Below are 23,523 nucleotides of genomic sequence, written 5' to 3'. Positions count from 1 at the left end.
ACTTTGACTTAGCTGTCCCACTTGCCTCCAGGTAAAATCTTTCCAAACGTGTTAATTTTGGCTATTCAGTCAGGTTTCATGGCCAAACGGGTCACAATCCTGCCGGGAAGTCCTGGTCCCCTTGGGGAGGGAAGGAGGGCTGGAGGGAAACTACAGATTTGGAGTGTCACTTAAACATTTTCGGGGGCTGCATGAGGAACAGGAGGGAAGCTACAAGATGCGGGGCGCCATCAGACATTTCCCAGGGCTGCCCGAGGTCCAAACCGAGGCGAGCACCGTCGGTTTCACGAAGCCGGTCGGTCGCTGGGGCGCCCGAGAGCAGCCGGCGCTGGGCCCGTTCCCCCTCCGACCGGCAGGGGGCAATAGCGCGCGGAGGCGCGCGGCGCGGGCGGGGCGGGGCCGGGGGCGGGGCGGACGCGTGCGCGGCGCGCGGCGGTGCCATATGCGCGGGGCGGCGCGCGGGGCGGCGCGCGGTCAGCGCTGAGGGGTCGCGCGCGCCGGTGTCGCCGCCATGGGCAAGAAGCAGAAGAACCGGAGCGAGGAGAGGTGAGCGATACCGGGAAGCTCCCTCCCGCCCCCACGTCCTGCCGCAGGGACCCCCGCGCCGGGCCGCCCGCGGCGGCGTGACACGGCCCACACGGCGCTGAGTCAGGCGCCGGGCCCGGCCGGGGCTCGCGGCCTCATCGCAGGCGGGGCGCGCCAGGCCCGGCTCGGCCCGGCCGTGCGTGTGTTTGTCCGTGAAGGGGCAGGCGGCTCGACTTCCCGCTGAAAAAATAGCTGCTCAGTGCAATTGAAGTGATTCAAATGTGGGCTTATTAATTATTTCTTTATCTCTTATTCGGCATTAGTGCTATAGGTCGTGCTGTGACAGTGATATCTACATGCTTCGTGTGCTCATTTAATAAATGCAGATGGTGGATATTTTAGTGGTTGGAGGATAAGAGGGTCGCCTCTGTGGTTATGTTCATATTGTCGTGGACAATGCCCCATCTGTGAACTTTTTTGTGTGTAAGAGTTTCGTATAAAGGCAGCGAAATTAACCATATGGAATGCTTACCGAATGACATTGTGTATACATACACCATCAGGAGAGAATGTATTTTTACTTGTCCCTATAAATTAATACAAAGGTGCAATCGGTTTAGATAGTGTTTTTAGGTTTTGTGACAGGTAGTTAAATGAAAACTGTTGTCTTGAAATGTGTCTAAACTGCAAACTGCAACGTTTTTTTCCTTAACCTTTTGAACTTCTCTGGAAGTTCTCCCCATGACAGCTTTTTCACAAAATGCTATTTCATCTCTAAGCAGTTCTTACTACTTAAGCATGTATTGATGCTTACTTAAGGCTGTTAGTCTGTATCAGTGTAGGGTATAAACTCTTCCAGTTTCTCGGGTCCTTTCTGGGTAATGAACATTTTCTCTAGTGAGGTATTTTCCTCGTCTGATTGTATTTCCTAACACCTTTTGCCACACCATGTGTGTTGCTTTGTAGTGTCTGCTGTTACCAGCTTGTTTCACGGTCTGTATTTCACATCAATATCTTGGGAGCAGCTTTGGTGAGGAGGTGAGTTGAGTGTGACTTGAGAAGGAAGAGGGAAGGGTTGGGTATTTATGCTCTGAAGGAAAGAAGACCTAGTGCTCGTCTTAGTGCGCAGTGTGGTAAATGCCAGAAGCGTGGAAAGGCCTTCAGGTACTGAAACTCTGCTTTTCAGTGCTGTTTCAGGGGTAGTGGCTGGTGTGCAAGGGAGCGCTTTGAGAATCTTGGTGCCCAATGGATACTTTGTTCTCTCTGCGTATCTGTGCAAATATTTCTCTGTGTAAGTTACTTAGCACAGGCCACTCTGGGGTGCTACATGCAAAATGTCGTTTGTGTCTAAATAATGGAAGCATACCTCAAAGGAAAGGTCAAGAATTTTTTGTTAGAATCGTTGAAGTCTTGAGAACCTAATGATTATTACTTAAAATCTAAATGTTGCAAAAAAGAAAGAACAATAGTGCTCCCTGTTGCCGAGTCCTAAGGTCAGTGGTTTCATCCTGGTGGTGGTGGTGAGCTGCTGCAGAGAACTCAGCATCAGGTGTCCTTCACCAGGAGCACGTGATCACTCATGGTTGTGGTTTCATCTTTCTCACTCTAGAATCCACTTGAGATAATTTTTATATGCTTGCTAACGTGACTTTCCTTCTCACTGATTATTCAATGAAGTTCTGTGGTTAGCTACCTCCATTGGTTAGCTCTACAGTACATCCAAATAAGTGAAAGGCACTGCGTATTAAACGCTATTTCTTTCTTATTTGTTACCTCCAAAAATCAGTTTTGTTCAGGTCTGCATTCTTTTAGCCAGCATCCCTCAAGTTGTGGGGCATCCTGTGCTGGGTCTGTAGAATCCATCTCTGTTCATTCCATGCTTGGGCTCCGTGTTGTCTCTTCCCTTATCAAGGCCACTGCTCCTGTACCAGGCCTGTATTTCTTTACACTGCATTATTGTGGAGTTGGGAATATCTCATTCTGTGCAGTGGCTGCTTTTCACTGCTTCTGTATTAAGCTATGGTTGCAGCATGCCCAGGTAAACAAAAGTAGAACCAATTAGGCATAGGCACCTGGTCAGTTAGAGAAATTGCTGTCACAGCTAAATCAAGGAGCAGTTACAGGCAGGTCAGAAGTTCAGCCAAAGTAAGCCTTGATGGGCTTTAGTCCTGAGGTCTTGCAAATTCAGTACTGAGCTTAGGAATCACTACTAGCAGTGACAGTACTCTCACAGGGCTACACAGTTGTATGGCAGTGAGAGCAATGATGTGGAAGAAGGATTCAAACTGGGATGGGTCTGAGAAAGAAGGACAGGATTGTTAGACTTGGGGGTATTTTATAGCAGGGAGTTTGAGGGATGAAAGTGAGGATGGACCTGGAAGGCCAGTGATATTTTGGAACGGGTGTTACCTGCAGAGGTAACTTTCTTTGTATGGTGTTCTTGGTTCTAGATGACATCCCTGTGAATGTCAAGTTGTCCTTAGAGAGAGGATGCACTACATATTTGCATCTGTAACTTGAATTTGGAGTTCCAACATCCCCCATTAGTCTCCCTTCCACTTCCAATAAGGTGAGCGAGGCATGGCACTGTGTAATCAAAGGCTTCCTGTTGGATATGCTTGCTGCATCTTCAGTTCTGTGCCATACAGTGCTGTGTTGTTTATTTCCTCCTTTTCCTCTCTTCTTTCCCAACAGTTATATTACAGGTACAATCCCTTATATCCTTTTGGCTGCAGCTCCCAAAGCATGTGGCAGCTCATGGGCACAACTTGCAGTGCAGAGGAAGCATGTGGGAAGATACAGGTGGTATTGTTTGTGTTGTAAATATTTGTTTGAGAATTGATGTGGTGACAGGAAGGAGATTTTCTGCTCGACACACTGAAACAAATTATGTAAGGTATGAATAGTGTTTAGTCTGCTTTTCTCCCCTCGCCCCCATAGCTTTGGCTTCTGTGGTGGAGTTTCCTCTTCCCTTGTTTCCAATGAGTGTGATAGTGATCCTACTGATGAGTATTGATATATGTCTGGGAAGTGTGCTGGGAAATGAGGATGAGTTTTGTCCCTATGTACTTATACCCTGTTTCTATAACAAGACCCTGAGTGAGATGATAGCTGTGGTGAGCAGGAAAAGAATGGAAATGCAAGACTGTAGCTTGTTATTAATAGAGATTGTGACCTGAATACTACAAATCTATTCATACTTGTCCAGCACCTCTGTTATGCTCCTCTGGAACTCCATTTGTGAGTCTTGCTGCTTGATTGCTGTGCTTCTAGCAGTGAAGAAACATATGTATCTAGAAATGGTCACTTTGGTGTGTTAGGTGCTTTGTAAAAGTGGAGAGTGTCTTGGGTCAAAATAGTTCCTAAGCCATAGGGAAGTTGCTTTAATTGTTTCCTCTTTGGAATTTTTGTGTTTCTCATTTTCAAATGAAACTTCTTACCTCATATTTTTATTGAAATATTTGCTATCTGAATTTTCAAGCTTTCCTAATGAAGAGTAGGTGCTCTGATGTATAGTCTAGCTCTTTCTGGGAGTACTGTTATGCTTTGGTTCTTTGATATGCTTGTAACGGCAGAAGGTATGTCAAGGTTCTATCCTACTTTCTTCGGAATTTAGTTAGGATTTGTTTTTAATGTTTGTGAAGAAAGGCTGTTATAAAGTGCAGAACTGTGCTTTGAATCTCGAACTGCTGCTGTAGGTTTCCTAGTGAGTGTGCTATGTACTCTGTTACAGATTATTGCTTGCTTAAAATACGTGTCTTTCCCTTTGATGGTGTTAGCTTTTCATGTATTTTTCCTCTTCTCCCAGCATTAAGTCATCTTTTTCTCTTAGTTTTCCTTAGCTTCCAGTAGGTAGTATTTAGGTGTGTTTATTCTCCTGCCCTTTAATAATGTGACCTGTTGCCTAGGCATTCCACTCTGATCATTCATGCTTATTGCTTTAGAAGTTACAGGTGCCAGCTGTGATTCTACAGCCAAGAGTGAGCACTGCTGCTAAAATAAGATTTACAGTGCTCTTACTGATGCCATGTATTGCTTTCTGTCCTACAAATTAAATCCTGGCTGTTGTCTACTTGTCATTCTATTTGGTTTCTTGTCTATTAGTGTGTTTAGTAAAATCATGTCAATGTTGTATAGGAAAGTTCTGTGAATGCTAGAATTCAGTTTGGAAACATTCTGTACACCAGAGTCATTGCACGTTATCTGCTTCTCAAAAATACTTCCACAAGCAAAGCTTTCTGCAGCTCCATCAAGGAGAACAGCTGATAAACCATTAGAATCCCTATTTTGCCAATCTCATCTGGAAGACAGAAGAATTTGTGCTGAAAGATGGAATAAAATAATGCAAAATAAATTTGCCATTGCAGAAATTTATTGTCATGTTCTATGCAAAGGTATATTTTTTGTTTCCCCCAAACCTATCCTTTGTAACACAGGCATTTAATGTTTAAAAGAAAACTATCTTTATATACTTGTTGGATTTTATTTTAAAGCAAAGCATTGTTGTAAAAAGACTATAAGAATATTGAAGTATTTGTGGTAAGGGTGACAAACCAAAAAACACTGCACTACACTAAGGCAATTGTAAGAAGCAGCTTTTCTTGTTGAAATCTTTATTCCTTTCATTATCTTCATGAAAGCATCTAAATATTATGGATAGCTACTGTTTATAAAAAGTATGAAAATAGTACATTGCAAGCTATCGGGAGTTGCAGAATCTGTTGTTTCAGTTATTTGAAGACTTCTGGAAAGCCTTGCTCACAACAGAGGTGTATGGCGAGTTAAACTTTGCTGTTGTTGTTGACACTCATAACATCAAGCCAGACAAGCTCTACATACCTTTGCTGTTTTAATTGCATTTGTGCTGTCATGTTTTTTTGACTCTGTGCATCACTGTACATTTGGTCTGTGCTAGTCATCACTTAGAAGCTGCCTAGGAGAGAAGGTTACAGTTCTGGGTGCAGTCTCCAATTTACTAGTTCTTAATGCTTGCATAACATTCCATTTCCTCTTCCTTCTGACTTGTCCACAGAAATATTCCTCTACCAGTCTTAGGGGACTTAATTTTTCTGCATACAAATTATGTGTACATGTAATTCAATCATTAAACTTGGCTGAAAAAGTGCTGTGCGATACAATCTGGTGGATGTTCTGCCCTGAAAGCAGTTGGTGCCTTACAGAAGTGTGTTGATGTTCCTGGTGTTTGCAGCACCTTTGACCTGTTCTTCCTGTCAGTTTGGGTTTTCTTTTTTTTTTTTTTTTAACAATAGTTCTGAAATGTTAGACATGAATCTGCATCTTAACACTGAAATATGTTTCTTTAAATACATGCTATAAGATGAAGTATTGGTTTTAATTTTAGTTAATCTAGGTGGGCATCATTTGCTCTTCAGGATTATAGGCAGATTACAGGAAATTAAAGTGTAGTTCTGAAGTTGTTTTAAATGGTGGTTTTGTGATGTATTTTGATTTTATACAGTGAGATGTGTGGGATATGGAAGTTGTGAAACACTGAACTTGGTAATTTCTTTTATTTTTGCACTTTTCCTAAACAAAAAAAACCCAAAAGAACTTGTTCAGAAAACACAGAATGTAAGTTTTTTACTTAGTATTCTATATTCCATGCTTACAGTCATCTTATTCTATGGAGATGTAAACACATAAACTGAACCTTGAAGAGCTGCTTTATTCCAGAGATCTGTGTTGCTAGCTACTAGCCACAACAGAAGGTTTTTATCTTGAAGTTTTGTTATATCTTTGTTTAAATGAGAATTCTAGGTTGTGGTGTGGGATTTTTTTGTTTTTCCTTTGGTGATTTTTTTTTTCTTCTTTGGTTGGTTGATTGTTTGAATTTGTTTGCTTGGGTTTTTTTGGGGTTTTTTTGTTTGTTTTAATATGGGTTATATAAAGGAGACTTATTTTTCTGGAATCTGTTTGCCTTAAAGGTTAGGTTCTCTATGTTTTTTTCAGAAGGTTTTGCTTAGCTGATATTTATGCCACTCTTTCTCCCCAGTCAAACTTGAAGGAGAAGGCATGACTCTTTAATATTAATAATGGAGTCATTGTCTTGGGAGCCTGAATGAAAAGCAATTACCCTTATAGTCAGATTTTACTTCCTTGCTCCCTCATGTAATTAGGTAGCTTCACCAGCTTCCTTCATCTATGAAAAATCACAAGGGTGTAGTTTCATGTGAAACTCAATTCACTTGGGCTGTTGGACATTTCAAACCCTTGCTGTCCCCAGCTGCCAGCTGTGTCTGCTTCCCACAGCATAACTCAGGTGTGTGTTTTGATCTGCTGCCCAAAAAAAAGGATTTTCTGCAAGGACTTACAGCCATGGGATTGCCTGAGCTGATAAGAGGGGAAAGTGTGGCTGGGAACAGGGAAGGAAGTCAGTTCTCCCCTCCCCTACACCATAGCTTGAAGAAAAGGCAAGAGGAAGGTGCCCTGTTTCTGGGGCTGAAATTTTAATTTTTATTCTTTAAGCTCTCTGAGCAGCAGTGGTGGCTTGCAAAGCTGGTGCTCACATGGACATTCCTTCTCTTTTTGGGCTGAGGAAGGAGCACAGTTCATTCTTTCCTGGATTTCACACTGTCTCAGTCTTATGTAAGTTAGATGTTTTCAGTGGATGGAAAAACAGAAACAAAAAAAGAAATTTGTGGTGGTGATGTACTTTGATAGGCCAAAATGAGAAAAAGGCCAGGGCTTTGTTTTCATGTTTTGAATAGCCTTGCTGAGCCAGCAGATGCCTGCATTTTTCATTTCATAACCCACTTAAAGAAGGAATTGGTGATGTGGAGTTTTGCACAATTAAATGATTACTTCCAAAATGGTTTGTGTTTTGGCACACTTTAAACCAGTTGCTCTAGAAGAGCTTAAGCTGGCATTCTGTCTTTCGAACAATCTTAATACTACAAGTGAAAACAACTACAAGCATGTCATTCAGCATTGGTAACTTGCTGGTTTTGGATAAACTTGTATTTAGAAATGCATCCTTATTACTGGGCTTGTGGTTCATGTACATGGAGGATGGGTAGAGTGCTCTAGGGAAATAATGATAAAGATCTGTCTAAAAGTATTAGTTTTACTTGGTCTAAAACTGCAAAACCAGACACATGGAAACAGATGGTTCGTCTTCTCTTCAGTCGTTTTGAAGGTCAAAGACTTTTTTTTTTTCTTATGCAAAAGAAAATGACTTAATGACAGTGATGTTCCTTTGAAGGTGGGTAGAAGAGCTGGTGTCATGTAGCTGATGAAGTGTCTCCAAGGTTGCCTCAGCAAAAATGAATCTTCTGATTATGCAGGAATGTGGCCAGTGAGTTCACAGCAGTGATGCAACTTTCTTGCTGTGTCAACTTGCTGGCTCTTCTGCCTCTTGCACATGAAAATTTGGTTTCTTTGTTTCAGTCTGTTGTTAATTGTACATTGTTTTCTTATGTTTCAACTTCACTTTTACAGAGACAGCTTAAAAGCTATCCTAAGTAAAAGATTTTTAGCATGGTTTGGGTTAGCATGTTAGCTGTAAGATGAAGGCAAGCATAAGTAATTGTGTTTGTGTCGCTCAATGCAATGGATCAAAAAGTGCTTGTAATCTTTCAGTCTGTGTACACTTTAGTTGTGGTTTCAGCAGGAGTGTGTTATCCTGTCGATCTTGTTTGCAAAGCTGGAAGTTGGATGTTGAGTATTTAGGGCTTGTCTCATTTTAAGCTGAATTCTTCAATTTAATTTCTGCAGTTTCATTTACCTAATGTCAGTAGAATCAAATTGATATGAATGAGGGCAGCTCAGCTCCTTTGTATAATCCTATTGCTCCACTCTTTTAGTTCATGAATGGATTAGTAGTTTTTCTTTGCCCTTTATGTCACTGCTGCCTAGTCAGGATGCTATCTCTGCCACGTGTAGCTGCACGGTGCCTGGTTATAATGAAGCTTTTCCCTCGTGTTTGGGGATATGTGTTGTAGCAACTGCAATAAGTGTACTGGAAGTCCTAATTGTGTGTGGTCTTAAGAAAACATAGGAGGTAAACATGCATGTTTGCTGTTGGTCAGTTGGCTTTCCTTCACTAGAACCAGCATGGAAAGCTAGAGGAGCTTGTTCGGCATGGAAGGGCAATTATGTGTTTTTGCTGCAGTAGTTCAATGAGCAAAGAAAAATGATAAAGCTTATTAACTCTTATTTCAATAGCTGTAGTACTGCCTTCCTGCATTTGGCTGTATTTTCCAGGGCAATGCCAAGGAAGTCTTTCAAATTTCCATGCCTAGATTTTTCTGTTACAGAGATTATATTGCAGGCGATATCTGTCCTTAGTATGGAAGGCTCACACTATGAGAATCCCTTAATGATGAATGTATTAACTATGTCAGTACTTGAAGTAAGTTTTTAACCTTCCACAGAAGAGAGAAGTGATACAATTCTCAAATAAGAAAAAAAATATCAATGCTTCCTAATAAAGTATGTCAGAACAGTTACAAGTACACTTTAACTATGTAAGTTTAAATCTTGATTTGGAGCATGACAGCTTTGGTTCTGGTTAGTGGTGCACTGGTGAATGCTGTAATATTGTACACTGTGAAAGACATGGTGGAATTTCAAAATTTAAAAAGACATCTTGCTGATTGTGAACAAGTGTTAGAAACTGTGAACTTCACTATGTCAGGATTTTTTTAAAGCAAAATGACAAAGCGTGCCTGTAAGAGACTAAAGTAAGTCTTAAAATGTGGAAACTAGGATTAAGATAAATTTTGGCATCTGTAAATCAGAGCTTGTGTTAGGGTCAACTCTGGTCTCCAGATGGCTTCCACAGGGAATTTCTAGGTTCTGGCTGTTGCAGGCCATTGCATCAGAAAAAGAACTTGATCCAAAACTGTGCTTGTTTGTCATGTTTAAAAAAAAAAACCCAAACATTCCCTCAAATAAAATAAGCCCAACACCTTAAGGTGTTTTTAGTATTTTTTGGCAGATGCTATGTAATAGCTGAACAATTGGCTTGTTTCTTTATAAACTGTGTTTCTAGTCTTAAATACCATTTCCTTGCTGTACTAGCAAGAGAAACACAGCAGAGCTTTTTTTTTTTTTTCCTACAGACTGTGTGTCTGTTAGTCACAAGATCTTTTTCACTTTTCTGATTCAATAGCTTGCAACTGTGTGGGATCTTATAAATAGGAGAGCTACTGGATGTCTTTGTACATCTGACTGTGCAGTGGTAGGTAACAGCTCTTTTATTTTCTAACTGTTTTAATCTTCACACTGAAATAAATTTCATACTTTCTTTTATAGGCAGGATTTGGAATTGTAGCTTTATTTGTTGCTGATTTTGTTTACCATGTAACATGAGCAATTTAGCTTGTGTTTTGGGTATTGCTTTCTGTTACTGGCCTGATTTGATGCTTTGTTTGCATGAGAGATGTTACTGAACTTCCTCTGTTGCCCATGTCTGTCTTAAAAATCTCCAGACATTTACTTGGGATGATCTGGGTATATTTGATCCTGGTTTGGTACAGAATGGTGTGTTAGCACAGCATTTAACTTGTGACCAGTGAATATTCAGGAATCTATCCTTAAGTGGCTTTTCCCATGCAATACAGGTTTTCATTAGTCTATGCAGACAACTTGTACAGAAACCCTTTTGGGCAACAGTTGATTTCTTAATGTAGTTTCTAGGGCATTAAAGTAAATATTTTTTCAGTATAAAGTATGTAAATGTTTCTATGTGCTATTTTAAAGATTTACATTGTTCTAATCCTGCTTAAATCGCAAAAGGCAGTGAAATTGCGTAGGAGAAATGTTGAACATTTTTTTTATTAGTGATGTAATTCTAAAGAAAAATTATTTTGTTTGATATCTGTAATGTAGAGATCTGTGTGCTTGTTATTGATTACTGCACTCTCCTTTAATAAACGTGACTTGTCTTTCCAGACTGTAGTTTTGCCCTATATTAGGCACAGACCACCACAGAAAATGTCTGCAGCCATTTTTTTGAAAACCGCTTGTTTCGGTTTGAGTGAAGTACACACACCTAATTCCTGCTGCAATTTAATGCACTGAAATGCTGTTTTAGCAATATCAAACCTCTTTTTATATCTGGTGGCAAAAATAGAGGCTGGAATCAAAGTATCCGAATAACAGAGGTGGTTTAGGCTTCCCTTGTGAAACAAAGACAAAGGAAAATCAGGGAAGTAATTCCTTCTCAGCAATGCAGTAGCACTTTGTTTTCATTTTAACACTTTCCAGATCTCCTTGAGCCTTTTATGCTGGGGAAGTGTGGGGTTATTTTTTTAGTGCAAAGCATTATGATCTTGAATGGCCTAAGGCAGTGAGGCTGTGAAATCTGTTTATGGAAAAGCAGTTTGAGGTCAAAATTGAAAACTGCTTGAGCATTCTGGTCCTTTAAGGTTCCTGTATCAGGCCCTCTTAAGGTTGGACCGTAGTAAAGGCTGAATAGAGTGCTTTTGGAGATCTTGGAGGAGGAGGTTCCTGAAAGAGTGTTTGCGTTTCTGAAATGAGTGTTGGGGGACTGCTTAGAAACCTGTACAGGAAAAAGTTCCTAGGTGTATTTAACAATGCCCATAGGAAAGAAGCTCTCCTGTTATGTATCTAAGTGTAGTGGGATCCTTACAACATAAGAATCTGTCAGGATTAGGGGGAGCACCTTCTTAATCTTCTTTTCAACTTTCTTTTATTATGAAATCCTAGTGGAAGACTATTAGAGTTTTAAAAAGTAAAGAAATTCAAGGTCAGTATGGGAACAAACTTGTAGTAATGGAAGACAGTGTTTGAATTCCTTGGCTTTCCAATGATAATCTTGCTTGTCAGCTCTTCAGAATTGTCGCTGTATATGTGAGTGCATGCAGCCTTAATTTTACTGCTTACTTCACTGAGGCTCAAATATTTGAAGCTTGCTCTGCCACTTCTTAGTAAATGGAAGCGTAGTGGAAAGTATAGTTTTTGGGGTTTTTTTTGGTCAGAAACCAACCATTGACAATTTTTTCAGAAATTAAGCAGTGGAAGCCAAGTTTGGAAAGGCTTTTGTACTGTGTTGATGCCACTATTGTGACAGCTGAACAGTCTTTATTATTATTCCTGAACTGTTCTTTCTGGTGGGTGTTAAAGCTTAATGTCTGTCAAATAGTTTTTTCAGTGTTTGAGATTTATTTATTTTTTCTTTAAGAAGTTTTCTTCTTCAAAGTTCATTTAAAGTGAGTTGATTTAACAACAAATAAACCCTTACCCCCTCAAAACCTATTTCCTGGAAAACATAACCTACCATAGACATCTTCTTTGCTTGTAGCAAAAAGCCCATGTGTTTTATGTTTGGACAAAACTTTCTGCTAAACTGCATGGTGAAAAGTCAGCCTTGATAATATCCATATAAAATATAAGCTGTTTAAAGTCCTGGTGCTTTAGTATCTGAACAACCACATCGTTAAGATCCTGTAGTAATGGAAGCAGTACAGCCTTGGAAGAGCATGTGTTTTGGTATTTTCAAACTATTTCAAGCTTGGATTTGATTGAGTCTCCTCCATTAACTGCTAGAGTATAACGAGTAAGCAAATGTGCTTAATAAACTTGATATTCAGCAATTAACGCAGAAACAAGTTAGTGGGCCTATGTGTAGACCTAGATACAGAGCCTGACATTAGGGCTTTAATTCTAAGCATAGAAGTGAATGGCATTTTTATTACCCCAGTATACAACCAGTTAAACTGCTTATAAAAATGTCTCTTAAATTGCTGAAACATCGAATCATCTTAGGGTGGGAATGGCCAAAATGTGTATTTGCTCTTGAGGGAGGTGAGGACTGCTTTAGAGATCTTGTGTTACCTATTTGAGAGATGCTACTAATCAACTCAGCATGTAAGGGAGTGTTACTAGGTGTATATTTTAGGTGTGTTTTTTCTTCTCTTGACTAACAAGTATCTCTGGCCATACAGGTGTGGTACAGTGAGGTGCTTTGTTGTGCTGCTTTTCACTTGTTTTGTTCAGTCTGCCCAGAAGAAAATACAAGATCTTAAAAACACAAATAATCAGTCTTGACCTTTAAATAAATGAAGTACTTTGTTGCTTAGTTGTGCTATTATCACATATAGACAGTTTATGGTGACTTCCATATTCCCAATATGTGGGATAAAATAATTGTGAGTGTCAGCATTAACTTGCGAAAGAATTCAGCCCTTTCCTTTTTGCAAAGAGAACTGCAAATGAGACTTTATGAATGTTAGAGTCTGTAGCTGAATAATTAAATACTTGGTTTTCTTTATTAAGATTCACCTTCTGGGTTTATACATTGGAAAGACTGAAGCTCTTGTAGTTTAGAATTTGCTGATATCTTGAAAGTCCTGAATCTGGAAGAAATTTGTTTCCCTTATTTTTTGGATATAGTCTCAGTTATTTGGTGGGTCAACCTTTGGCTAATTTGTCCTGAGTGGGTGCTAATAAATGAGACAGTGAAATTGTAAAACAACAGTTTTCTGCCCAGGGATATAAGAGGGAGTTAAATGAAATATTAACAACTTGTTGATTAAATGGTTTTTGAAACGGCAAGTAATGATAAAAGTAGCATCAGACCAGTTTTGATCTGAGTACTGAAGCTCTAAGTCTGGAGTAAGGAATAAGTAAGTCTCCTTTCTTACAATTGTACTGTGAGTGTGAATAGGTGGTAAAATGTCTGGACAAAAACTTCTTTTGGTTTTCTGTAGGTCTTGGAGAGGTAATACTAAGCCAAGTAGTACAAATAATTGCTTGCCAACTACATTGTTACTTTTTATGATCTGCTTTAAAGTCTGGCTTGGGGCTGAACTTTGTTCATCTGTGTGACTTCTTTCCTTGAAAGACAATAAAATTTTCAGTCTGATGGCAAATCATAGGCAACTGTTACTGTGAGTTGGATGCTGTAAAGAACTCCCACTTATTTGCTAAATAAAAATACAGTGGTTTTTTTGTTTGCTAAAGGGTATTTGAAGGAGCAGATAAGTATTGCTTAGTAGGATTCCCTGGTTGTGAATTGCAAAATTTCTTCTATTTGTGCTTCATTTTTGCCCTTTCATGCTGGTGGCTGCTGTTCTATCAATGACACCTACTGTGATTTGAAGGGCCAAACAAGTTATCCTTTGAAGGAGCAAAGTCAAACAATCTAGTTACATTCTTCCAAGAAATTACATCAAATTGCATAGCTAAACTTTTGAAGTCGGTGTTACAAGAACAGAATGTGTGTTACTGTTCTACCTCCCTTCAAGCAGATGACACATGTGAAGGTTTTTTCCTTCCTATCCTACTGAGTGGAATAAGGTAACAGTGCATAATGGTTTAATGTGGGATATTTTTTCCTACATTGCATGTGTTTTATGATTGATTCTGCATTTTGAAACTTTTGTTTTATTCAGATGGCTTCTACTTACGTAAACTTAATATTTGAACTCGTGATAACCCTGCTTTCCTTCTTCATTTTAGTGCAAAAGATGATATTGATATTGATGCCCTTGCTGCTGAGATAGAAGGTGCAGGAGCTGCAAAGGATCAAGAGCCTCAGAAATCCAAAGGCAAAAAGAAAAAAGAGAAGAAGAAACAAGATTTTGAGTAAGTTTGGGTTTTTCCCACCTGCCTAATCTTATTCCATTATCTAAAAACTCAAGTTACTAAAGTGCCCTAACTTCTTTCTTATTTTAGTGAAGATGATATCCTGAAGGAGCTGGAGGAACTGTCAATAGAGGCGCAAGGAGGGAAAGTTGACAGGGAACAACCTTCTACGGGAAAGGTGAACACTGAGAGGGAGGTGGGCTTTTTAATAGAAAATAGTTAAAATATGAGACACTTTTGTCCCAGAGAACCTGTAGTGTGGCAGTGTAGTTGAAGATCCTATGTAAAACATACAACTAGCATGTTTTTTTAATTATACCTCATCATATTTTCCTAGTAAAGTCAATCATGAAAGAAGCCATGTCTTCATGATGATAATTATTCAAAGCCAATCAGAATAAATCTTAATTGTTGGCTGAAGTATGGTACACTCAGCAGGAATAGTTATTGCTTTCAAACTTTGTCTTCAATAAGAGAGGTCTTTCTTGATGTATCTTGATGCTGCTTCTTAGCTCCCATAATTTTTCATGGCTGATTATTGAATTGTTTAATTACCAGGTTGAAAATGACAATGAAGAAAGCTTATCAAAACAAGATAAAAAAAGGAAAGGAAAGAGCAAAAAAGCCAATCTGGAAAATGACTATGACAGTGAGGAAGTGGAAGATAAAGATAAAAAATCTAAAAAACCTCAGAAAGCAAAACAAGACATGCTTTCTGGCAGTGATGATGATGATCATGAGACACAGTTTAAGAAGAGCAAAGGGAAAACTCAGAAGTCAAGTAAAAAACATGATTTGTCAGAAGATGAAGCTAACATTAAGAAAAGCAAAGAGCGTGGGGGAGGAGTGTCTACAGGTGAGAGTGGTGATGAATCAGATGAGGTCTCTCAGTCTAGAAAAGGACAAAAGAAAAACCAAAAGCCAAAGTCTGCTCCTGCTGCTGAAAGTGGGGATGATGAAGAAGAGCCTTCATTCAAAGTAAAAACAGTGGCTCAGAAGAAGGCAGAAAAAAAAGAACGTGAAAGAAAAAAACGTGAAGAAGAAAAAGCCAAATTGAGGAAGCAGAAAGAGAAGGAAGAATTAGAAGGTGGTAAAGAACCAGCAAAGCCAAAGGAATTTCTAAAGAAAGCAGAAGAGAAGGCTTCTCCTGAAGTTACAGCAATCCCTGGCACTGGGGAAAAAGGAGAGATTCCTGCAGGAACAGAAGGTTTGTAACATGGTTTCTAAAACTGTAATGTAAACACTGTAGTTTTTAAAAGGCCAGAGAGGTGCCAGGCAGTGGGGATAGTATGTTGGTTTATTTTGAATTGTTCAATACTTGGTACTTGGAAGCCTTTTCTGCCTGTGTTGGCTCACAGGTGGCTGTGTTTTCTGGCCTGTAGTTTGGTCAGGTACATGGGAAAATAAGCCAGATGGTGAATTCTCATTACAGTACATGATTTCAGTTCTGTGTTGCAAGAGTACTTTTTCACTTCCCTGTTATTCTGATACTTTAGGACTTCAGACCCGACTTAGGAGACAGTTTTATTGTTTTCATTATGAAATGTTTGTGTAGAAGCCAGTGAAAATGTTCTTTGTTTGGTGTTATTTATCATATTTGAAACATTAATTGTTCTTAGAGTATCTTTGAATGTATACCTCTTTTTTTCTATAGCTGATGACAATGAGGGGGACAAAAAGAAAAAAGACAAGAAAAAAAAGAAAGGTGAGAAAGAAGAAAAAGAGAAAGAGAAGAAAAAAGGTCCCAGTAAAGCCACGGTTAAAGCCATGCAAGAGGCCTTGGCTAAAATGAAAGAGGAGGAGGAAAGGGCTAAAAGAGAGGAGGAAGAGCGCATAAGACGACTGGAGGAACTTGAAGCAAAACGCAAAGAGGAGGTACTGTATATCTCACTCCAAGGATAAAATAAGGGAGAGAGTAACCTTAACCTGTCTGCTTGCTGGTGCAGTTGGTGAATTAATCCTTAGTGTGTTTCTTGTGACCAGAATATACTTTGGCAGCTTTTGTGTAAAGTGTGCTTTAGATTTTCTGCATATTTCTTAATCTTTTTCTAGGAACGATTAGAACAAGAGAGGAAAGAAAGAAAAAAACAGAAGGAAAAAGAGAGAAAGGAGCGTCTGAAGAAGGAGGGAAAGCTTTTAACAAAAGCTCAACGAGAAGCCAGAGCCAGGGCAGAGGCTACTCTGAAACTACTCCAAGCTCAGGGTGAGCAGTAAAGTTTAATAATAATTAAAACCAAAATAATAAGCCCAACTAAACTTCATATGTGGTACTGCTCTGTGTTTGTTTTTTTCTTATCTGAAGATAGGAGAGCAAGTACTGAGTGATTCCATGTAAAGCTGCTTTGTTGTCAAGGAAGGCAGTGTGTGCCCTCCCTTCCCCTTTATTTTTTACGTAGGTTAAGTATCTGTCTTTTCATCTTACACTTTAAATATAAAACTTTTTAATACATTCTACTTCCAGTTTAAAGATGTTAGTTGTGGAACTTAGGAAGAAGCACTTAAAGAAGTGGTGTAGTCTAAAAACCAGGAAAAGCAGATGGGCTATGCTGAAGGTCTTGTAAGACCAGTGATCTGGATGTTGTTGAATTAATTCATGTGTTCAATAGTTTGTGACTAGAAAAGGAAAGCGATTTGTGAGTACTGAGTATCTTTGCATTTGTAGAGTATGCTGTCTGATACTTTACTGGTAGGTGGATGCATAAATGTTGGAATCTCTGTTGCTAGTAAAATGTTTGGAGCTCTTAAATGTATGCAAATGCTATTTCTCCTCAGTCATTGCTGTAGCTATTAGAATCCTTCTATTTATGTGCCCCTACAACTGGATTTTTGTCAGATCTGCAATATAAGTCACTCAATACCTGAAAGAATTTTGTGTGCAGCAGTAATTAAGTTTTTAATTTGTCTTTGCACGAAACTTCTGTTTTTGATTGAATCCCTTTATACATGCTTCCTGGTGAGGCAAAGACAAAGCTGATGAATTGAACCTGGCATTATTTTAATACCTGAAACCATTAGTGTTGTTAAATAAAAAAAAAATTTAAAAAACCAACAAACCAACCAAAAAAAACTCCCAGCATGGGGCAAAAGGGAGAATGCTGTCTGGTGAACAACCTTAAACATTTAAGAAGAGTTGTGCCTCTAACTACTCCAAATTGTCTGAAATTAGGAGCATTGGCAGACAGGTTTTAAGTGTGTTTTTGCATAGCAGACCTTTAATCATTAAGCCTGAGGTATGTGTTCATGACATTTTATGTAGGGCTGTGATAACTTCAAACCTGCAGTTGTAGAATCCAATTTGATTTATTGTTTATTTTTGTTTCATTACCACCCTCTTCCTCCAGTTATCTGACTTCTTTTTGAGAGCAGTCAGGAGTACCTGAAGAACTCACTCAAGTTTTCTAGCTTTTGGATTCAAACTTTTAAAAAGAGTAAAGTATGCAATGAACCTATTTTGTACTCTTTCTTCCTTCATCTTCCAATATTGGAAAATGCGTTCTCATTTAAACCAAAGTTGACGTTTATTAATTACCTGGATTTTCTTTTTAACAAGATTTTTTTTGTTTTTGTTTTGCTTTGCAGGTGTTGAAGTGCCATCCAAAGACTCTGTGCCAAAGAAGAGGCCAATATATGAAGACAAAAAGAGAAAGAAGCAGCAGCAGCCAGAAAATAAAGAAGGTGTAGTTTGCATATAGGGATACCTAATAAATTAGTCACATTTCTGGAAGTATTTCTGAAATAAATCAGCTAATCTTAAGATAATTGCACTTCAGAGTTCCTCTAGGCTTTTTTTTTTTTAATAGTCCTGCCCTCACATCCAAGTGCTGATGCATTATGATCCTTAAATTGTTTTGAAGGCTGCTCTCTTGATCATTTGTTTTACAGTCTACTTGACTGTTATTTTTTCTTAACCTGGATTTTGTCTTTGGATTTTTTAAATGTTGGAGATATACAGGATGTAAAGGCGTTTTGGGAATGTGACGTTGAACGTTTCGTGTGCATATGTAGGTCAAATACAAAATAGTTTAAGTAATAATGACTTACAATTAAGTCTGAGTTTGTCCCAGGATAAAAAGGGATTGATCTTAGTTTTGGTACTGTTCTTTTTTGTTCATTTTTTTGTTCATTTGTTTTCTTGTATATTAAAACAGATTTCAGCTCCTTCAGAGTAGTTCAAAGAGCTTACATTTTTGAAACCTTAGAATTATTGTATTTGTTAGATGTTGGCTGAATGTGTCAGTTTTTTACTTTATTGGTTTGTGACTTTCCTCTGGGGGGATTACTGTGGCTCTTCTCAAGACTAATCCTTTATTTTAAAAAACTCAGATGTATTTCTTTAGCTATTTTTCTTAAAATTTGACATTAGTTAGGTGCCTGCTTATTATTTATGAAGTATGTGTAAAGAATTGAAAATGGTGCTTTTCTGAATTGTATCAGTGATTTTTTTTTATTTATTTTTTTTAAATGGAACAGTAGGGGAAATATTGGTAGTTCATTAGTAGTACTTAATTTTCTCTTGTCTTTTAAAGAAAGTGAGGAGTTTCTAATGTCAAAAGCAATGGTAATCCTCTTAGCCAATGACTGACCTATTTTATAAATCTGTTCAACTACTTAGAAATCCAGATGTTTTCCAAATAAGCTGGAGTGGAGCTGTATGTCTAAGTAACTAATTTTGCACTTTGAAAGCATGTAGCAACCAACTTCCTGTCTTGCAATTTCAGAAAGTGTGGAGGTAACTTCCCAAGCTGAAGATGCTGTAGAACTGGAAACACCAGTGAAAGAAGAGACTCCTCTTCCAGTAGAGCCAGGTTGGTAGTAATGTTAATAAGTTTCAAATGCTTAAGCCTGTGTGTCAGTGCTGCATGATAGTTATACCTTGTTGGATGAGGCTGAGCAGCCATCCTTTCTTGATGTAGTTGCCTTTTTTTTTTCCTTTCTTAAGGGAGGAACTGATAAATTTTAGGGCGTAAAAGGCATGAAGCTTCAAAAAGAGTGTGTAGAGTCCCTTATTCTGGGTGAACTCCAGTGTTTAATTGGTGTGTCTCAAATAAACATTTTCAGTACCTTATTTGTTCCCTTGACTTTTCATTTGCTTTTACAAGTCTGTTTTGTCAACAGTTAGGTGGAGGTAGGGAGGAAGTATGCTACTTCTAGTATTGATAGTGCAATATTCACAGTGACTGTATTCTTTATCCAGATGTTTTTCTTTCACAAGTGCTGAATGCAGAGGATGTGTCTTAGCTTGTGAAACTGAATTTTCAGCAAGTGATTATTGCCTTCATTTTTGCCTACACGCATACTGACAAAATGTGCAGTTTTTGAAAACAAAGCCTAATATGTCCTGTAATTCTAGCTTGACTTATCTCATGGTTGGCATTCAGTTGCCATAAGATAGAGTTCACTGGCAGAAAGTTAGTTCCTAGCTAATATTCTAGCAGTATTGAACTTATTCTTCATTTCAGAGAGCTGAAATTTATGACACATGTGCTGCAGCAGATATATTTTGTATAATGCCTCTTCTGGAGATGGTTGCAAGTTTGCATTTTCCCATTTGTCTCTTACTAAGAGCTGGATTCTCTTCATATATCTTACTGAATTCCTGCTGAATGAATATGTTTAATGCTTCTGGAGTCCATGATGTAATTATGTTAAGGCGCCTGATGTCCTTTTTATAGAGAATTTATGTTTTTTCACTAGTTAAAATTCTACTGTAACCCAATTTGTATTCTTGTTTCTCTGTCACTTTGTGACTCTTTAATTGGGCAACTCATTTCAAGGATCGTGATTGTGGTAGAGGTTTGTGTGGCAGGCATTATACAGGCACTGGCATGATATGCAGACAGGAACTACATGAGTAGATTTTCTGTGTCTTCCACAAAAATGTTAGGCTAGGCAAAGATGCTAGCACTACATGATTTTTGTGGTGAGAACTGGAGATTATTTAAGTATGCAGCACCTTCTTTTTATGGAACGTGGAGATAATTCAATAGAATTATGGTAACAGCAAACCTGTAAGTTGCAGTTGGCAGTAGGTCAAAAGAAGGGGCATATAAAAATGTTGTATGTTGCTGGACTGACGTTTTTAACTTCAGTGTTGGATTTCTTACTTTCAGAAGAAAAGGAGGAAGAAGACGAAACAGAAGATGCAGGTCTGGATGACTGGGAAGCTATGGTTAGTGATGAAGATGGAGAGAAAGGTGGGCATGTAAATACCAAATGTGTGGTTTTTTTCCTTTTAAAGAGGTTTTGGGCTGAATTTTCTGTGTATATAGAAAACAATATTTTACTTAGATTTTTCCTCTGCTCTGTTAGATAAAATGTGAGGTAAGTATGATGATAAATAGATATAAGAACCTCTTCTCAAAAGCAGAGCTTCCAGAAACTATGCAAATACTGCTTAAGACAACCCTTTGGAGATACTCTTATGTGCACTTACCACCTAAAATAAATGGATGGTAATTTTTTGTTCTTTTTTATGGCAGTAAAAATCCTCTTCTCTAATACCACCTCTAAGAGTTTAGGAAAACCTTTTACGCAGTATTGTATTTCTCTAGTAATAGTTCCAAAGCCATAGTATTTTTATTATATGAATCTGGCAACATTGGGAGAGTAACCCATAGAGAAATTTTGAAAGAAGCGGGGGACTAAAATGGTGTGAAAGCTAAGTGTGCATGTGTTATGGTAAGTTCTCTTCTACAAGGAAAGGCTGAGAGAACTGGGATTGTTCAGCCTGGAATAGAGAAGGCTAGGTGACGTAATTGCAGCCTTCAAGTGCCTGAAGGGAGCCTACAGGACAGATAGAAACTGTTTACAAGAGCATGTGGTGTCAGAACAAGGGGACATGGATTCAAACCGAGGGTAGGTTTACTGAAGATATTAGGAAGAGATTCTGTGCTGGGGGCGGGGGAGGCACTTCTCAGGTTGCCCAGAGAAGCTGTGGGTGCTCCTGTATCCCTGGAAGTGTTCAAGGCCAGGTTGTATTGAACTTTGAGCAACCTGGTCTTGTGGAAGGTGTCCCTACCCTTTGTAGGGGGGTTGTTGTAACTAGATGGTCTTTGAAATCCCTTTCAGCCCAAACCATTCTGTGATTCTATGATATGCTTCTTTAAGAGGCAGGTTTGGAAGAAAGGAAGGAATTGCCAGAACATCTGTATTCCTGTGCATGTGTGCCAAAGGCCATATTCTGTCTGCACAGCAATTTTTATGGGGAACTTAGAGCAGTGCAAGAGTCCAGGGATAATTTCTCAGGTCTTTTTTTTCTGTGGTGGAGAAAAGTGTATTTCTGTGAGCAGTTCTGAACAGGAGTTGGTTACTGGACTTAGTGCTTCCATAATGTGTCTTAATTGTTTCTTACACTCAAAGACCATTTATTGATCAAGTACTTTTTACTTGCTTTGGCCTATACTTCTGATACCTGTGCTTTCAAGTGTAATACTTGATATACAGATACATACAGCAGAATGGATTTCATTTCAGCACAGGTGTGCTCCTCCAGTGCTTTTGAGTTCTAAGGGCTGCTCACCTTCTTAAGTGTTTTAGTCTGGCACCAGTGTCCTGGAGAGGACACAGCACTTCATACTGCTTGCATTTGAAAGCTCTGCCAATGGGATATAGAAAAAGAGGCTTTCTGGGAATTGGAATGAGAATTAGTGTATTAGTAAGCTGAGGGACTATGAGTGTAGCAAGGAAATGGGAAGCTTTCAAAGAAAGAAAATCACTTTTTGATAATTCATTTTGTTTGTTTACTGAAGAATTCCTATGAAAAATATTAATCTCCTCTAAAGAGTCTTAAGAAAACCTGAAGATTAGATTTTTTAATAGGCATAACAGAGACCATTTGTTCTGATTGTTATGTGCATTCCTTACCAGTAGTAAGGAACTTACTTAAATGTGCATTCCTGACCAGTAGTGTACAGAATCCATATAGTACTGATGTGGAGTATTTTGGCATTTTTAATAGGTGTTGGTGCATTATTCCTTTATGAAGTGCCCACTGTTTTAAAGAATGTCTGAATATTTGCGAATAATGTTAAACATAAATGTGCTGATAAATCATTCTTCACCCCACCCCAAATTCATTCTGCTTCTGGATTCTAAACACAATTCAGCAACACTGAGGATGGAACACTTTTTACATTGGAAGCTGAAAAACGATCTTGACAAACATTTATTATAGAACCTATTCTCACTCCTTGTTCTTCTATAGTAGTCTCTCTTGCTTTTGGGTGCCATCTCCCACACAAGAGTGAACTTAATAGAGGGTTTTTACTTTAGATTTTTTTTTTTAACAGAGACCAAACCTGTCCACATTGAAGTCAAAGAACAAAATGAAGTGGATGAGGAAGAGGAGGAGGAAGATGATGAGGAGGAAGAGGAAGAAGAGAGTGAAGAATCTGAAGATAGTGAAGGCAGTGAAGATGAGGATGAAAAGACTTCAGATGAGAGAGAGGCAGACTCCCAAGCTATTGGAAAACAATCTATGGAAAAAAAGCCCAGCAAGGAAATTAGCTCTGATTCTGAGTATGATTCTGATGATGACCGCACTAAGGAGGAGCGTGCTTATGACAAAGCTAAACGGAGAATTGAGGTATTAAGATAAAATACACTTGGATTCTTGTGCTGTATAACAAACAGATTAATTTTCAGTTAAGTTTGTCAAATTTGTCAAAATGGTGGCTGTGTCAGGGCTAATATTTAAGCAGGCTCAGAGATCGTGTTAATTAAGAAAAAAGTACTTGGTTTTGTCTGAAGATGAGGTATTTATTTTTAGGTAACTTGACCACAGAGATGGCAATTTCAGCATTGTTCCCCTGCACCTCTATCCCTCCTGGAGAAAGAGGCTTTTATCCTTTACAGATATATATTTTCAAGTTTTAAAAGATATGTCCAAACTGTTCAGCACTTTCATGGCTGCTAACACCCGAGCTGCTTGTTCACAATGTGCCATTAGCAAAGCTATGTGTTAGTGGATGTAACAACTTAGTCTACTAGACTGTAACCAGAACCAGCCAAGCAAAAATGTAACTGTTAGTCAAAAACTTTTGATTTGCTAAAAGAGGGATGACAGACCTTAAATTGCCTTGAAAATGTAAGTCCCACAATTAATTCTGTGTTTGTATGTATGTAATCAAGTCAAGACATAACCTGTAGTTTTTGGTTTATACTTACCAATTTTTATGTGTCTTTTATGTAGAAGCGACGAGCTGAAAACAGCAAAAATATGAACACTGAAAAGCTCAGAGCACCAGTTATCTGTGTCCTGGGACATGTAGACACAGGCAAGACCAAAATTTTAGATAAGGTAAGATGTGGAGTGTGAAAGCACTGCCTGTGCCTCTTGTTTATGCATGCATTTTTTTGGCTGAAGACAGAAAGAATTGAAGTGTGCTCAGACATAACTTTCATCTCTTACATGCAAGTATTTCTGGT

At 38.6% G+C, this 23,523-nt stretch overlaps 1 protein-coding gene across 3 annotated transcripts in view; it reads left to right on the top strand.

Moving 5' to 3' along the window:
- The first annotated feature begins 416 nt into the window (after positions 1 to 416).
- The window catches only part of EIF5B (eukaryotic translation initiation factor 5B), a 36,397-nt gene continuing 13,290 nt past the window's right edge, over positions 417 to 23,523 (top strand). The window contains exons 1-11 of one of the 3 annotated variants that reach the window (XM_085054945.1): positions 417 to 546; positions 13,972 to 14,097; positions 14,188 to 14,275; positions 14,656 to 15,304; positions 15,752 to 15,972; positions 16,150 to 16,300; positions 17,677 to 17,772; positions 18,810 to 18,902; positions 20,208 to 20,291; positions 22,386 to 22,681; positions 23,288 to 23,395. In XM_085054945.1, the coding sequence (XP_084911071.1) occupies positions 512 to 546; positions 13,972 to 14,097; positions 14,188 to 14,275; positions 14,656 to 15,304; positions 15,752 to 15,972; positions 16,150 to 16,300; positions 17,677 to 17,772; positions 18,810 to 18,902; positions 20,208 to 20,291; positions 22,386 to 22,681; positions 23,288 to 23,395 (1,947 nt within the window). In that variant the 5' untranslated portion in view covers positions 417 to 511. Of the gene's footprint in view, positions 547 to 3,296; positions 3,422 to 13,971; positions 14,098 to 14,187; positions 14,276 to 14,655; positions 15,305 to 15,751; positions 15,973 to 16,149; positions 16,301 to 17,676; positions 17,773 to 18,809; positions 18,903 to 20,207; positions 20,292 to 22,385; positions 22,682 to 23,287; positions 23,396 to 23,523 lie in introns of those variants that run through there. The other 2 variants (XM_085054936.1, XM_085054926.1) reach the window with 2 other exon arrangements.

This window comes from Lichenostomus cassidix, chromosome 1, assembly GCF_008360975.1.
Source record: "Lichenostomus cassidix isolate B80296 chromosome 1, HeHo_3.0, whole genome shotgun sequence".
NCBI lineage: Eukaryota > Metazoa > Chordata > Aves > Passeriformes > Meliphagidae > Lichenostomus > Lichenostomus cassidix.
The sequence above is the reverse complement of the archived record's forward strand: the minus strand, read 5'-3'. Positions and strand labels throughout refer to the sequence as shown.